General features: G+C 48.1%; 1 protein-coding gene across 1 annotated transcript in view; it reads left to right on the forward strand.

The window, feature by feature from the left end:
• IL6R (interleukin 6 receptor) overlaps positions 1 to 17254 on the forward strand; it is a 53820-nt gene that overhangs the window by 22124 nt on the left and 14442 nt on the right. The window contains exons 4-7 of the mRNA XM_020887383.2: positions 3341 to 3513; positions 3796 to 3962; positions 4451 to 4592; positions 16304 to 16347. Coding sequence (XP_020743042.2) covers positions 3341 to 3513; positions 3796 to 3962; positions 4451 to 4592; positions 16304 to 16347 — 526 coding nt within the window. The remainder of the gene's footprint in view (positions 1 to 3340; positions 3514 to 3795; positions 3963 to 4450; positions 4593 to 16303; positions 16348 to 17254) is intronic.

The raw sequence follows: 17254 nt of genomic DNA on the forward strand, positions 1-17254 counted from the left end.
GTTTCAGCAAACTCCAGGAGATGTAAAGGACAGGGAACCCTGGTGTGCTGCAGTCCATGGGGTCCCAAAGAGTCAGACACGACTGAGCGATTGAACAACAAGGACTTTAAACTGAGGAGAAGGGAATGAGGGTGACTTCACCAGGAGAGCACGTCTTGTGCTGGTCACGGCGCTGCACTGTTTGTCCTGTCCACACAATAGCCAGGGTGGAGGGGTGGGAGATATTTTTCTCCTCAACGGATGGAGGAACTGTGGACCACAGAAACTGATTCGTTTGCTTAAGGTCATCCAGCTAGTAAGTAGCTGCCAGGAATCAAACCGCAGTCTATCTCATTTCATTCAAAATACAAAGGTTTTGGGTGTTGCTCTTAAGAAGACACAGATGTCCTTGGGTGGGGAAGGGCAACTCCTGATCAGTCCTGACAGTGAGCTTATCAGGTTTTTCCATCATAATGGTGGGTGAGAGGAAGTGGTGATAGATGGGGAGAGGGATCTGGGGGCAGTGGGGCAGGAAGTCACACTTGGTTCGTGGTCCCTGTGGCACCAGAAGATGGTCCTGTCAGATGCGGTTCCTTGCTCGGTCCTTTGTCTTGTCATAGTAAAAGAGTTAAAATGACAGACTAGAAAGCTCACTCAGGCAGGACTTATTAAACAAGGGACATGACAAAATGCACTCCCAAGATGTGAGAGTGGACGGACCCCATAGGAGTGGTGCTGCCCTATTTTAAGTTTTTCTTTTATGTCCTTGTTCCCTCCCCAAAACCGTCCTCCGTGTCTGATTTGTTTTGCCCGTGTCAAACAGGGCTTGTATCCAAGATCAACTAGAGAAGCGGGCATGTTGGGCATGTTTTTTTCTTGCCAAAGCTCCTGGCTGAGGTTTTCCCTTCGTTCTGTTTTTCATGGGCTTTTAAATTTCTTTGTTTGCCTTTTAACTGCTGCTTTTTAACTGCCACTTTGGACACTTTACCTAACAGCACATTGACAGATGAATGGATACAGAAATTGTGGTACACATTTACAGTGGAATATTACTCAGCTCTAACAGCATGAAGTAGAATGAGTTCAGGCATGGATGTGGAGCAGGTGGACGATCACACCTCTGCAGTTTTCTCTGTTTCTATCCCAGAGCCAAGGTCCCATTGAGTGCTCACTCCATCGTGTCTGACTCTGTGCGACCCTTTGGAAGGTAGCCCACCAGGTTCCCCTGTCCATGGGATTCTCCAGGCAAGAATACTGGAGTGGGTTGCCATGCCCTCCTCCAAGGGATCTTCCTCACCCAGGGATTGAACCCACATCTCCAGCATTGGCAGGCAGATTCTTTGCCACTGTGACACCTGGGAAGTCCAAAGGTCCCCTTTGTCTAGATGTTTATCACTGAGTTTGAGCTGGCAATCATCAGAGTACCGAAAAATTTAAGCAGTGATGTCATCAGGGTGTTTTGGTCTGCACTTGTGCCCGTCTCCAGAGAGTCACCTGGCGTTGACATTTGTGTTTTGGTCTCTGCACAGATATGTATAGATTGCCCGTCTGCACATGACGCAGCTGCCATTAGGACTGATGGCTCACGCTCCTAGTCGGGGAGGGTCAGGAATCTCCACAACCTGAAGCTGAGTTAGGATATAAATTTTCTGGGACCTGGAAGGCATTTCTGCTTAGATGAGACGTTCCGTAGTGGCCAGCAGCTGCCTAGACCAGCCCAGGGAAAGCTTATTCAATTGACACTTGGACTAGAAGACTTGTGGTGTGTTGACAGAGTGCAAGAGGACAGGGCACTTTGGTTCACAGCCTCCTCCTGACAGCAGCCTCAGGCACATGTACCCGCCTCTCCTGGGCTGTCTACACTGGAGTGAGGAAGGGGGAATGGGGAGCCCTTGCGAGACCCTCAGGTCCCCCCCAGAACCCACTCAGGCCCATCCTGGGACTGTGAGGGTGAAACACAAAGAGGTTTTGTGTATTCTGCTCTTTTTCCTCGTGTGTGTGCCTGTGGTCACACCGTTGCCCCACTGCAGGTGCTTGCTCACTCTCTCCGTAAGTGTGTGTCAAGCTCAGCATCTGCCGCGGGTTGGGTGCTCTACTAGGCTGAAGGAGAGACAGGAGGCAAACAAGACTGGGCCCCTGGACTTCCCTGGCAGCCCAGTGGTTAAGAATCTGCGGTTCCAGTGCAGGGGGTGCAGGTTAGATCCCTGGTTGGGGAACTGAGATCCCACATGATGTGCTGCGTGAGCCAAAAAAAAAAAAGACTGGCCCTTGTTCTTAGGGCTTCCCTGGTGGCTGAGACAATAAAGAATCCGCCTGCAGTGCTGGAGATCAGGTTCCATCCCTGGGTTGGGAAGATCCCCTGGAGAAGGGAGTGGCAACCCTCTGCAATATGCTTGCTTGGCGAATTCCACAAAGAGAGGAGTCTGGAGGGCTACAGTCCATGGGGTCGCAGAGTCAGACATGACTGAGTGATTAACACACACTGCTCTTAGGCCCCACAGATTGTAGGAGACACACCCAGTCCTGTGGGATGGATGCCTGGGTGACGGCGGAGGGAGGAGAGGGAGGCCCTAACTCAGACTGGGAAGGTGGGGGCAGGCTTCTAAGAAGAAAAGAGTTTGTCCTGGGCCTAGGGTTCAGACTCAAATCAGAGGTTGATGGTTGATTTGTCCTGTGGCAGTGAGGTGGTTGGCTGCCCTGGCCTCACAGGCCCATACCTGTCATACGTGGGTGAAGTCTCAGGCTTCCAGACTAGGTGGGACAGTGTCTGACTCAACTCCGATATCTCTATCACCCAGAAATCCTTTCTGGGCTCACCTGCCAGAAACACTCCCATCATCTTGCAAACCCCTCCAGCACTTCGAGCTTCTGGAATGGCATTCCACTGGCTGTCCTAGTCCCCTGAGGGCAGGTCTTTTTTGTTAGTGTCTTGGGGCCGGGGTGGGGCCTCTTGGTTCCTTTCTGCATCCCCCGCAGTGGCCCGAGCACAGGGCCTGGCAGAGAGCCTGAATGCACGGCCTCCGTGATGCCACGGCGATTGAGTTCGCCCTCTAGTTCAGCCCCTTTGGCGGCGGTGCCAGGGGCTAAGCTAGATGCCTTACACTCATTTTTCAGCTAATCCTAAGAAGGCCCTGTGAGGCGGGTACTGTTAACATTACCGTTTTCGAGGGAGAAAACAGAGGCTTGGAGAGGCTGGAGGATTTACACAAGACCCCAAGGGCTACTCAGTGTGTGGAGCGGAGATTGCCACCCCCAGGGCTGAGACCCCAGAGCCTCGGCGTCTCACCCCGGGCCCCTCCTCAGCCCGGCCCCGGGTAAGTGCCGCAGCTGACAGCGAGCCGCCCTTGCTTTGTCTCTGCAGTCGGGTGCAAAACTTTCAGGAGCCGTGCCAGTATTCCCCCGAGGCTCAGCGCTTCTCCTGCCAGCTGGCTGTCCCTGAGGGAGACAGCTCTCTCTACGTAGTGTCCCTGTGTGTCGCCAACAGTGCCGGGAGCGAGTCCAGCAGCCCCGTATCATTTGAGGGTTACGAACTCTGTAAGTGAGCTCTTTAGGCCTCCCTCTGCCCTTCAGCTGTTTCTTTGTTTTTAATTTAATGTTCCTCATGCACTTTTTGGAGTGGCCTGGTGAAGGGTTTGGAGAGCTGGTAAAGCCTTTCGTGCTGTACCCGCCTGGGGTCTGACTGTGGCAGGCATGTGGGGGGGACGTGGTCGGGGGTTGGAGGTGGGGTCCTGCCTGCTGGGGGCCTGCCGTCTTCCCGGGTCCCTCCTTTGCACCGCGCTTGCCGCCGCACAGGAGCCGCGCTCCCTTTTCCCACAGTGCAGCCCGACCCACCCGTCAACATCACGGTCCGCGCCGTGGACAGAAGCCCCCGCTGGCTCAGTGTCACCTGGCAAGACCCCCCCTCCTGGAACTCATATTTCTACAGGCTACACTTTGAGCTCCGATACCGGACTGAACAGTCGAAGACATTCACATCACTGATGGTAAATTTTTCTTTTCCTCTTGGACAGTAAAGAGTCCATAGATACTCAGGGGGTGGTAGAATGGGTCCTAGAAAGAAAAAAGTGAGTTTTGGGTCCTGGTCAGCTGCTCACTACCTGCATGGCCTTTCCAAAGTCCCGGAACCTTTCTGAGCCTTGGCTGCCTCACTTAAGCCAATTTCCTCTTTATGGGCCAATTTCTGAGGGCGAGAGTGTGACCTGGGGGGAGAAATGGGCTGCCTGCAAGTCAAGGGTGTGCTTGCAGGTTTCTGTGGTGCCTGGGGGCAGGGGTAGTGACTTAGCTTCTGCTCCTGCTGGCCCCGAGGGCAACTTCACCTGTTGTGAGCCTCCTGCCCAGCTGAGTTGTCCACTGGGCCTGAAAGAGGGAGTACCTGAAGGACTGGGGGTGTCTGAGAACTCCAAGGCCCCTGTGGAGCTAACAGGTGCCGCTTAGGTTCCACCCCAGAGGCCATTGTGCCTCTCACCCACAGATCAAGGATCTCCAGTATCACTGCATCATCCATGATGCCTTGAGTGGCATGAGGCATGTGGTGCAGCTTCGGGCCCAGGAGGAATTTAGGAATGGCTTGTGGAGCGAGTGGAGCCCCGAGGTCACCGGCATCCCTTGGACAGGTATGTGATAATTGAGCGTGTCAGCTTTGTTATTATATCAATTGTCTGTTGCTGTGTAAAGTCTTCCCAAGTGGTGCTAGTGGTAAAGAACCTGCCTGTCAGTGCAGGAGATGTAAGAGACACAAGTTCGATCCCTGGGTTAGAAAGATTCCCTGGAAGAGGGCATGGCACCCACTCCTATATTCTTGCCTGGAGAATCCCATGGACAGAAGAGCCTGGTGGGCTATAGTTCATAGGGTTGCAAATAAGTTAGACATGACTGAAGCAACTTAGGATGGATGTAACAAGTCCAACTTCCCTCGTGGCACAGTGGTAAAGAATCCACCTACAATGCAGGAGATGCAGGTTTGATCCCTAGGTTGAGAAGATCCCCTGGAGAAGGAAATGGCAACCCACTCCAGTGTTCTTGCCTGGATAATCCCATGGAGAGAGGACAGGCCATGGGGTTGCAAAAGATTTGGACATGACTTAGCAGCTAAACAACAACAACCATTTATCTGCTCAAGATTTTGAAAAATGGTCAGCTGGGCAGCTCTTGTGCCTGTCTGGCCTGAATGAGAAAGTAGCTGCATCAGGCCTGCACTGTCCAAGATGGCCTCAGTTCACCACGTCTGATGGTCGACGCTGGCTGGTGGAGGGGCCCTCGGGTCTCCTTGAGGTCTGTCATCTTCCAGCAGACTGGCCTAGACTCAAGAGGGGAGATCCACTCCACAACTTGATGGGAAGAATGGTGAAGAACTTGTAGCTATATCTAATTTACCATAGTTACTAATGCTTTTTACTTGAAAAAAATTGTTAAAGGTAATAATGATCATTTGTGAGTAATTACTGTGATTAGTGAAAAATTCCAGGAAAATACAAAGAATAATTATTCCCGGTATTCTGATCACCTAGAGAAAACCAGTGAGAACATTTTACTATACTTCTTTCCTTTTCTAGGTATATTTATATGTATTTATGTATTTATATATCAAATTTCATGAGTATTCCCATGTAATTAAATATTTTTGGAAAATGTATTGTTTAGCAACTGCATGACTAATGTTTTTTTTTAAACCATGGGAATTATTTTTTTAACTTTTAAAACTTTTATCAAATTAATACATGCTCACGGCAAAGAAGCAGAAAAGGGCTTATAATAATAACCAGTGTCTCTTGACCCACCCCTTCCCATTTTCAGCCCTGCTCGCTAGAGGAAGCTGTTTTTAGTTCTTCTGTCCCCTCCTCTCCGAACAACAAACTAACATGGCTGTGTTTTTTTTTCCCCAAGAAAATAATAGGAGACATTATCTTTTCACTCCTTCCTATGAAATATTAGGATTTAATAGACCTACATTCAGTGCAGGAATCTCCCTGATTACAAACCAAACAGTGGTAGCCCAGCCTCTGCTTAAATGCTTCCAGAGATGGAGAGCTCATTAGCAGCCCATTCCACTGTTCCCAGTGTTATTGTAGAATGGTTTCCAGGTTTGCTTCTGTGTCAGATCTCTTTAGCCCTGCAGTATAACTGGACCAAATTAGTTGTTCTTAAATACTAGGCAGTTAAAAAATAATAGGGACTTCCCTGGCGGTCCAGTGGTTAAGACACCACACTTTTGAGTACAGGAGACTAGGATTTGATCCCTGGTCAGGGAACTAAGATCCCACTTGTCACATGACACAGCAAAGAAGAAAAAAAATTTTTTTATTGAGTATGTATGGATAAAAAAGAGAGGAGAGAAATGATATAAGTTGTCCAGACCCAGCCCTTTCTTCTGTCTTCTGCCACTTTCTTCTGTCTCTGGCTTGCAGGAGACCAATATATAGGCTGGCCTTCTTTCCCCAGAATGGATGCTGTGATGAGATGGCCTTTCCTCTGCCCTGGCTTTGCAGTATGTAGTCTTTGTCCTTCCTGTCCTGGGAGAGCCAGAGGAGTGGGCTTGGGGCTTAGGGTGTCTTCTGAGTTGGATGCAGGCAGTGTCAAGCGCAGGCTCAAGCAGAGTCAGGTGCTGCTGTCCCCTCTTCTGCCCATCAAGAGCAGGAAGCAGCTTTCTATTGGACCCTATCCTCAAAAGTTTATTCCCTGATAAGACCTGGACAAGAAAGGAAGTCTAACTACTCTATCCTACTTAGAAAGGTCATTTAAATAAATCAGAACATCCTTCAGGCTAGATTGTGTTGACCTGTCCATAGTTGTCTTTGGTTTGTATATACTTTGAGCCAAAACATGCTGAATACCAAACACTAATATGGCCTTAGGAGCCTTTGCGAGGGGAGTGAATCATTTATAACATTGTGTGGTGGAAATGTTCTGGATACAGGCTGCACCTGTTTACCTTTTATCCCAAGCACTTAATTTGGATGGTCACAGATAGCTTTAGAAAATCTTGTTTTGTTAGAAAGTTCTTTCTTTCTTCGTTTTTTAAAAGTTGTGGTAAAACACAAATAACTTACAACTTACTATTTTAAAGCATGTGGTTCAGTGGCATTAAACATTTCACATTGTTGTGCCACCTTGACCACCATCCAGCTCCAGAACGCTTTCCATCTTGCAGAACTGAAACTCTATACTTGTTAAATAGTAACTTCCCATTTATCCCTACCTCCAGTGCCTGGCAACCACTGCTTTACTTTCTGTCTCTATGAGTGTGACTGCTCTTAAGTACTTCATGTAAGTGGAATCATACTGTATTTGTCTTTTTTGACTAGTTTGTATTACTTAGAATAACTTTCTCAAGATTCATCCTTGTTGTAACCTGTGTCAGAATTTCCTTCCCTTTTAAGGCTGAATAATATTCCACTGTATGTATATACCATAATTTGTTTATCCATTCATCCGTAGATGGACATGGCTTGCTTCCACTTTTTGACTGTCGTGAATAATGCTGCTATGAACATGGCTGTACAAATATGTTTTGATGTCTGCTTTCGGTTCTTTGGAATATATACCCAGATGCATAGTTGCTATACCATATGGTAATTCTATTGTAATTTTTTGAAGGACTGCACCTTTGTACATTCCTACATTCCTATCAGCAATGTGCAGGCTTTTATTTTTTTCATATCCTTGTCAACACTTAGTATTTTCTTCCTTTCTTCTTCCCTAATACCTCTCCTTATGGGTGTGGTATTGTGGAGTTTTCTTTTAATTGGAGGATAATTGCTTTACAAAGTTGTGTTAGCTTTTGCTGTACAACAACAACGTGAATCAGCTCTAAGTATACATATATTCCCTCCCTCTTGAGCCTCCTTCCCAGCCCCACCCCTGTCTCATCCCTTTAGGTCATCACAGAGCATTGAGCTGGGTTCCTTTGCTCCACAGCCGCTTCCGCTGGCTCTCTATTTCACAATGGTAGTCTATATACGTCAATGCTACTGTCCGTTTGTCCCACACCCTCCTTCCCCCACTGTGTCCACAATGGTATTGTGGTTTAGATTTGCATTTCCATAATAAGTAGTGGTGTTGAGGATCTTTTCATGTGTTTACTGGCTATTTGTATATCTTTTTGGGAGAACTATCTATTCAAGTAGAAAATTCTTTCTCATGTGAACCCAACTCTGGTCTCACTGGGCCTTGGTCTCCAGGGTAATCCCTGGTAAGTCTGCTAGTCTGCTCTCTCTGAATGCTTCTGGAATTTCCAGGGGACTGGCATCTGCTTGTGCTTCTGTTCCCAGGCTGTTAAAATGGGATGGCTTGTGGATTCCTTACCTGTCTGGTGACCTTCCCTCAAAGCTGGTCTCATCTGTGGTTGTTCCTCTTTTAATTGTTGTATTCTCCGGCCAGTGGAGGACGGTGCGGTAGGCACATGTCTTTGACTGTTCAACCTCAGGTCCTGTGTTTCTGTGACTTGCTACAGTGATCACGTAAGCTCAGACAGAACTCTCTTGACCACTTCTCACATAAGCAGCTGAAGGGTTTGAGCTCCTATTCTGTATCTGTGTGGGTTTTGAGGGGAAGGTCTTCAAAACCCCAGTGGTGAATATAGCCAAGGGAGGAAACCAGCTGCTCCCCTTTCCACTGAGGGCAGAGCAAGAGGAACCTGGATTATTCCCAGGCAAGAGGGGTTTAGGTTGGAAATTGGGGAGCGCTTCTGGAAAATGAGAGGGAGGTTATGTATGTTTTACTGAGGTTACATATGTTTTAGAGTTATTTGACTGTTTGGGACATATCAGTACACTAGATACTACATTGATGGGCTTTCTAGCCCCAAAGACCTGCCTCCATCCCTAAAGCACAGACAGGTAGGATGCCCCTGACTAGGTGTGGAGGTCCTGACACAGAGGCCAAGAGAAGTACAGTGGACCAGGAAATCGGGTTGTATGACCTTGGTAAGGTTAGTTTACCTCTCAGAGCCTCAGTCTTCTGTAAAATGGAGATGACGTGACCTGTCTTGTCCCCTTTGGAGAGTTTTTATGAATTTAGAGAGTAGAACATTTCTTAAGAGATAATAACTAGTACTGCAAATGTAGGAGGATTAGTAATTTGAGTGCAGTGTTGATTGGTTCTTGGCCCCGGAAGTATCCCATGTGCTGCGGAGCGATTAAGCCTGTGGGCCACAACTGTTGAGGCCAAGGCTCTTGGGATAAAGAGCGGGGCTGTGGACATCCTAGAACTGCCGCCCTGGATACAGTCCTGGACTCATTGAATCGGAATGTAGAGGGGAATGTGAAATGGGTGTTTGAAAAGGCTTTCCCAGTGATAGAATGTGCGGGGGTGGGCTGGGGGAGGGGCTGGCGTAGCATCCCACTGAAATTGATAAGGCTGTGGCGCAGACCACAGTCCGGGCAGTTTAGAAAGAGCAAGAAGAGCTTCGTGGAGGAAGTGACATTTGCGTTATGCCTGGGAGGGTGTTGTAGGGGTTTCCCAAGTGGAGAATGGGGATTATAGGCAGCGGGAACAGCACGCGCAAGGACATGGACTGTGCGCAAACGCAGGGCGGATTGGCCCGGCAGGAGCACAGGTGCGTGGGTGGGGTGTCCGAGTGGGGCCGGTGGGAAGGCCTGAAGAGAGGGGGGGTGAGGGGGAGAGGTGTGGGGAGGGGAGTAAAGAGCCTGGGCTTCAGCGAGTGCTGCCCCCTTGAGGCCGAGACCTGGCTGCACAGTCTTGCCGAGGCAGCGGGGGTCCCAGCCTGAGGGCCGGGCAGTGAGTCACACAGTTCTGGGGCCCCTGCTCTGGCTAGGAAGGCCAGGTGATGGCCAACAGCACCTGCCACAGTGATCGTGGAGTCCCTGCCTGTCAGGGCTGATGTCACTCTGATGTCCGGCCAGGAAGGAGAGGTTACACATTGACGTGGTCAGCTGCTCTTTGCAGGCTGGGAGTTCCTCACATTTGTCTTCTCTGACAGCACTGGCAGGGCTGGCATCCAGCAAGCCTGCGGACCCTTTGCACAGCAAGCTGGGGCAAAATGCTAGGGAAAAGCCCGTTAGGCATAAGAGGGTTGTTTCTTGCTTTCATGAATCCCTTTAACTCTCTCTCACACCCTGCTCACCGACACCTGGAAAATATTAAGAACCACCTGTGACAGGTAGTGAGCAGTGTGGACCCATTCTTGGGAGTCACACTGCTGAGGAGGTGCTAGAGGTTTGCGTCCACATGGCCTTTGGGCGACCCGGAGGCTGGGCTGCACATGGGCCTCCCTGGCCCGATCCCTTCAGCCACATACGATCACCTCAGACCCTCCAGTCGTCCCATACTGGGGGACTTCACTGCGTTCCTCCCCTCGGCACGCCCCGAGCGGAAGTTGTGCAGGTTAAAGAGTACTTGGGGACATGTTTCTGAAGAGATCGTGCCCCTTCACCCCTCCCTGGGCATCCCCTGGCTCTGCTGTTGTGCCGTTTTCCACGGCGCCTCCACGTGCCCCTTCCATAGCGCGGCCTTGTCGTGTCCACTGCGTGCAGGGGTCATCGCTGGGTGGGCTGGGCTCTGGTTGCTGGCACTGCCCCCTTCCCGGTAGGACCTTAGAGAAGTGCCCAGGTTTGCTCAGTTTTCAGATGGGAATGATATGCCTGCTTCAAAACTTCCAAACCAAACCCCTGCCTCACTGGGTTGAGAGGACTAACCCGCTGGATAGCCGTTCACACCCAGCCTGGCACATGTTAAGTATATTCCAGATGCTAGCAATTCGCCTGTGTTTCAGGCTACATCTGTCCCTTGAGCTCTGGATTCTTGTCTCTACTCTGCCCAGAGCTTGGACCACAGACCTCCTTGTGTTCTTTGTCTGGCGATGGACGCTACCATCCAGCCCGCTCTCTGAGCCAGGACATGCCCAGGATGGCAGGCCAGACCACCCTCTCCCTTGGCTCAGGTTCTTTTTTTTTTTTTTTTAATTTTTTATTAGTTGGAGGCTAATTACTTTACATCATTACAGTAGTTTTTGTTATACATTGATATGAATTAGCCATGGATTTACATGTACTCCCCATCCCAGTCCCCCCTCCCACCTCCCTCTCCACCCGATCCCTCTGGGTCTTCCCAGTGCACCAGGCCCGTTGGCTCAGGTTCTTATCCCATGTTGGCAGGATTCTCTTTGTTATTTATTTAGCTGTGCCTGGGTCTTAGTTGCAGCATGTGGGCCCCTTGCATTGGGAGTGCAGAGTCTTAGCCGCTGGACCCAGGGATGTCCCTCAACAGAATTCCTACAAGGATCCCTGAAACTGAATTCTGTCTCTGGTGAGAGAGCACCAGGTGTCCTCCACGCCACTGCTATGGGCATCTTTCTAAATCACAAGCCTGAATGCTGCTCCCTGGTCTACAGCCATGACGCCCCTTAACTTCCAGGTGAAGCTCAAACTCCTGAGCTTGGAGCAGAGGGCCTTCTCCGGCTGCCTGCCCACCACCGCTCGTGCCTGGCCCTCACTCGCCTCTTCCCCTCCGGTGGGACCAGCACTGTGGCACTCATGTCTGCCTCTTCATCCACCTTCTTTCCGGGCCCACCACTGCATCACTTCCTTCCACACCCTCCCTACCTGCTCCATTTCTGTGCATAGCTGAAAGTTACCTGGGATTTCTGTAAAATTTCAAAGAGAATTTTGGGTACACAAGAAGGTCACCAGCTTTTCAGTTTGCTAAGTAAGGACCTAAAATTAAATGGTTAAGTAAAAAGTGCTCTGCTGTGCTTATTCGCTCAGTCATGTTCGACTGCCAGGCTCCTCTGTCCATGGAATTCTCCAGGCAAGAATACTGGAGTGGGTTGTGGTTCCCTTCTCCAGGGGACTCTTCCCGACCCAGGGATCCAACCCAGGTCTCCTGCATTGCAGGCAGATTCTTTACCATCTAAGCATCAAGGAAGCCCAAGTAAAAAGTAGCTATTCCCACTGACCGTCACTCATTTCGTAAGAGGATCAAACAAGGGCTTGGCCAAAAAAAAAAAAAAAAAAAAAAGAAGGGCTTAATCTCAGAAGGAAGACACTTAAGCTATGTAGCTATCCACTTTGCTTTTTCTCATTTGGCCTCAGACTAGTAGACTTCTCCACAGACTGTCCTGGGTGGTGCTGGGGCCCGGGTAGAGGTGATTTATTTCTCCTCAGGAGGTTGTCAGCTCCTCAGTGTGAGGTTTTTGGCTTATTTGTTTTTCTGCACAAATGGAAAAAAGTGAAAGTGAAGTTGCTCAGTAATATCCGACTCTTTTCGACCTCATGGACTGTAGCCTACCAGGTTCCTCCGTGCATGGGATTTTCCAGGCAAGAATACTGGAGTGGATTGCCATTTCCTTCTCCAGGAGATCTTCCCGACCCAGGGATTGAACCCAGATATCCCACATTGTAGGCAGACACTTTACCGTCTGAGTGGAGGAACCATGATGAGCTTTCTGGTTGGTGGTTTACAGGTTGTGAGGGAAGGTGTGTAGTTCAGAGTGGAGGCGCTGCCTGGCGCGCCGCTCAGCTTGTGGGTCCCTGTGTCTCCACCCCACGCCCCTCTATGAATGAATGGCTTTGTGGTTTGTCCCTCTCCCCTCATTCCTTCATCTTCCTTTTTCTTTCTTCGGCCTCTTCTTATCCCTGCCCCCTCCTGTGTTCCCCCTCTGTACTCCAAGCCTGGAGCCTAGTAGCCCGTATTTTAACTGGTCATGATATACAATTTAAAAGTATTGTGTTAGAAAATGTTTTATGTTCTGTGTTCTGAATTTAGAGTCAGTTTTTAAACAGATGTTTTTGTGTGCTGGGCATGTGCTAGGTCCTTTAGCCTGTGATCTGAGGTGACCTGTGTAGAAGGAAGCCACCCCCTTCCTTAGAAACAAAGAAACAAGGTCTAAAAGAAGTTGAGTGCCTTGACCAAAGCTACAAATCTGGTATGAGGGCCTCTGCCATCTTTTGTATCGCATTTCTCTATTCCAAAACCCAAGTAAGCAAACCCAAACCCATTTTCAAATGAACAGAAATAAGTCTTTTGTTTTAAAAACTCATGTGGAAAAAACTCACAGGTAGTTTCTCTCAGTCTCACTTACTGGATATAGTCATCCATTCACTCACTTTGTTATGAATTTGAAAGTACATCGTCCAATCTGGAAATATTAATATGGGGACGCACTCAGTGTTGGATGTTAAGATATCAGTCTTTTTTTTTCCCAGGTGATTTTCCATAATTGAAATTTTACTAATTACACAGTTTTTCAGCAAGATGCAGGCTCGTGTTAAGTAGTGTTTACAAAGATGAGTAAGATACAGCCCTTGAATTTGAGAAATGTGCAATCTAGAGATGATTTTTTTTAAATAAAGTGGAAAAAAGTTTATTCTCGGAGTCAGAAAGCTTTAACACTTATTTCTTACAAAACTTCAGGCAAGCTTTCTAACCTCCCTGTGCCTCATTTTCCCCATCTGTAAAGTGAGAGTGATGCTAATACCGATCTCAGAATACTCAGAGTACTGTTGTGAGAATTAAATTAGTTAGTTTGTGTAAAGTATTATAGGTAAGATGGTGCCTGGCACATAGTAAACCTTCAGTAAATGTCAAACATTTGACATTATGGTCTCATTACCACCACCACTGTCCTATGCCAGTTACTTCCTGGCACACAGGGGCATATGGAAGCCAGGGAATGCCAGTTCCTTCCCCTCTTTCATTCCACATGCTCGCTGCAGTGAAACACTAGGAAATATAAAATACTCTTGTCTAAACGGAAAAAATGTGTTCTCTGATGTTGCTAACGTTTTATAGCCTTCCTGAGCCTCTGTGTCTGTAAACCTGTGATAATAGTACCTGCCTTGTAAGATACTATGAACATCACGTAGGCAAAGAACTACTTGGAACTGGAGTAGAGTGAGCGTCCACCAAGGTCAATGGTAGAAGTACTAGTGATATTTTATTAGTATGCAGTTAGCATTAGTAATATTATTATTAAACTTATTTTCCCCTGAGCCCTAGTTTCTTCTGTAAAATGGAAATGTTTATTAGTAATAGCAATATACCTTCCATCTCAGGGGACAAATGGTCTGAGGCAGGAGTTCCCGTTGTCATCTATCCTGAAGTAGGAAAGGCAACCCATTCCAGCATTCTTACCTGAGAATCCCATGAAGAGAGGAGGCTGGCAGGTTACAGTCCATAGGGCCGCATAGAGTCAGACACAACTGAGAGACTAACACTGTTGTCATCTAGGGAGGTTTTTAAAAAGTCTTGTTATATAAAACAATCTTAACTATGTGTTGGAAAAATTTTGTTCAGTCTGGTAACATCCTGGGTTATTTGAGAGAAAATTCCTACTTTATCTCTGGAAATCTGAGCCACCAAAGGTTACACATCCTTTTCTGGACCTCATATCATGTTGGGGATCAGAGCTGAGGGTCAAAAGTATACTGGTCTCCTTTTCTTCCTGAAATATCTTTCTGGGTTTGAGGGATCTTTTAAAGGCCCTGATGGCTGAAACTCACCATGGTGATTCTGAGGCTATAGGTCAAGGATTGGACCTAAAAGACCACTGATGAATCTGAACATGTCTGGGTTTAAGAACTGGACTGAATGACCATCCGCGGTCAACCATATTTCCTTGTAGAGTTGTCCCTGTCTTCTGGTTTTAGCTTTCATTCTAGCATCCCCATACCCTCCTTTAATCCTTCAGTCATCCCCTGCTATGAGTCTAATTGTTCCCTGTTTGGTTGGGCTGGGAAGAACACAAAAGAATAAGAGACTGTGTCCCTCCCATTTATCCAAGGTTGATCTGGGGCTAAGTTGCTTTGTGACCTTGGAGAAGTTGCTTTCCCTCTATGGGCTCTGTACAACGCGGAGGGTGAACATGTTCCTGTGTCCCTTCCAGTGCTGCTAGTGTGTGGTGTTTTTCCCCTCCTGGGGAAGGCACGCCCCTTCTGGAAATTTCTGTCCTGAGCAGAAGAAGGGTCACCCTCTCCTCCAGCCCCTTGCTAGTCTTTCTACTCCCGACTCAGGGAGGCTCGACATCTTTGTATAAACTGGTTCTGTGGTATTTTTAATTTCTTGATGGAAAAATGATGAACTGAAAAGAAAATATTTTAAACTCCAGAGCATTCAGTGCCTGGTCCCTCGGGCCCATGTTTGCGGCTGAGTCAGGCCTCGTGTCAGCGTTCTCGCTTTGATACTTGCCCTTCTGTAGCCTTGGGGGTTTCTGCAGCAATGTGGTTCCCATGGAAGGGGAGGGGCCCGGGAGGGTGCCCAGTCCACTCTCTTGGGCACAGTATATTAAATCTAGCCAGGCAGTGAGAGTCTGTTGTTACATAATTTTAAAAAATGTATTTATTTATTTGGCTGAGCCCGGTCTTAGTTGCAGCATAGGAGATCCAGTTCCCTGACCAGGGATCGAACCTGAGCCCCCTGCATTGGAAGTGTGGAGTTTTAGCTACTGGACCACCAGCAAAGTCCTAGAGAATCTGTTGTTTAGATAAATATTTTTATTGCAAAAAGGAGCATAAAGGAGATTAAAATGTTAATGGTGCTTATATCTGGCGCTGTATACCCTTCCTTTTTTTTTTCTTTCTGTGTATGAATATATATTTGTTGTTGTTGTTCTGTTGCCAAGTCAAGTCTGACTCTTTGCAACCCCATGGACTGCAGCATGACAGACTTTGCTGTCCCTCACTATCTCTCAGAGTTTGCCCAAGATCATGCCCATTGAATTGGTGATGCCATTCAACCATCTCATTCTCTGTCACCCTCTTCTCCTTCTGCCTTCAGTCTTTCCCAGCATCACAGTCTTTTCCAATGAGTTCGCTGTTTGCATCAGGTGTCCAAATTATTGGAGCTTCAGCTTCACCCTTAGTGAAGAATGAGTATTCAGAATATATATTATAGTATATCATATAACATGGGCTTCCCAGGTGCCTCTGTGGTGAAGAGTCTGCCTGCAATGCAGGAGTCGCAGGAGACTTGGGTTCGATCCTTGGGTCAGGAAGATCCCTGTGGAGAAGGAAATGGCAACTCACTCCAGTATTCTTGCCTGGATAATCCCATGGTCAGAGGAACCTGGCAGGCTACAGTCCATGAGGTCGCAAAGAGTTGGACATGACTGAAGCAACTTAGGACACCGAATGCAAAACTTTGGATCACACTATACAGGCTTTTTCTTGTCTTACATTTTTCATATAACTTATATTTTCTAAAATATTTTTAAAGACTATTGCAATGTATGATTATATCAGAATTTATATGGCTAGTCCTTTGGGGTGGATACTTGCTTGTTTTCAGCGTAAGATTCATTGTGATTAATTTTATCCCATCAGTCAGGACTTCAGGTTTCATGACTCATTAATAATGACTTTTCTATCCACAGAGTCCAGGAGTTCTGCTACGACCAAGCTGCCCACCTCCATGCAGGTGAGCTCATGTTCTTAGAAAAGGGTCATGGCAACAGCACCTAGAGTTAAGGGCTGTGGGCTGGCATCAGGCAGAAGTTGACCCCAATTGCACCTCTACCACTTACCAGAAACATGGCTGTGAGCAACTAGCCTAAACGCACACCTATGTAAAGCAGGGGATGTGCGGTTCTCTCGTCCCAGAGACGTGGGCTGCGTAACATGTGGATCGGTTCTGGCCAGGCTCACTGAGTTCTGTGTGTCTGGTGGCTGCTGTTTCATCTCTGTACCTCTGGGCATCACCAGTAGCTTAGCTTGTGTATCTGTGCTCTTCCCCTATGGACTCCTGGTGTCATAATTTTCTGAAAAGAGGATTACCTCTGAAGCTGCTTAACAAATCCTTGTGTAATCCAATTTCCCATTCAACTACATCTCCTCTCCTGGTCCTTAATTCCCTCAATGCTAAGCGGGGAGGCTCAGCCACCCCTGGAGCTGGGCAGCATGGGGAAGGAGCCAGGGTCTTGCATCTTGGCCATATTGGATGTAGGACTGTCCAGGCACCAGCGAAAACAGTTCCAGGGTGAAGCCCACACTCACGGGGCTGGAGGGTGGAGGGAACTGATGCTGAGAACTTGCCACGCCTCACTAGGCTCTAAGCCTGGCATCTCCTTCCTCATTTGATCCTTATCATCACCAAGATTTGGGTGCCCGAGTGATCATGCCTGTGCTGATCAGTCATGTCTGACTCTTTGCGACCCCAAGGACTATAGCCCACTGGGCTCCTCTGTCCATGGGATTTTCCAGGCAAGAATACTGGAGTGGGTTGCCATGCCCTCCTCCAGGGGATCTTCCCAATCCAGGGGTTTAACCCACATCTCTTATGTATCCTGCATTGGCAGGCGGGTTCTTTATCACTGGCACCACCTGGG

The sequence above is a fragment of the Odocoileus virginianus genome, chromosome 5 (genome assembly GCF_023699985.2).
Source record: "Odocoileus virginianus isolate 20LAN1187 ecotype Illinois chromosome 5, Ovbor_1.2, whole genome shotgun sequence".
Taxonomy (NCBI): Eukaryota; Metazoa; Chordata; class Mammalia; order Artiodactyla; family Cervidae; genus Odocoileus; species Odocoileus virginianus.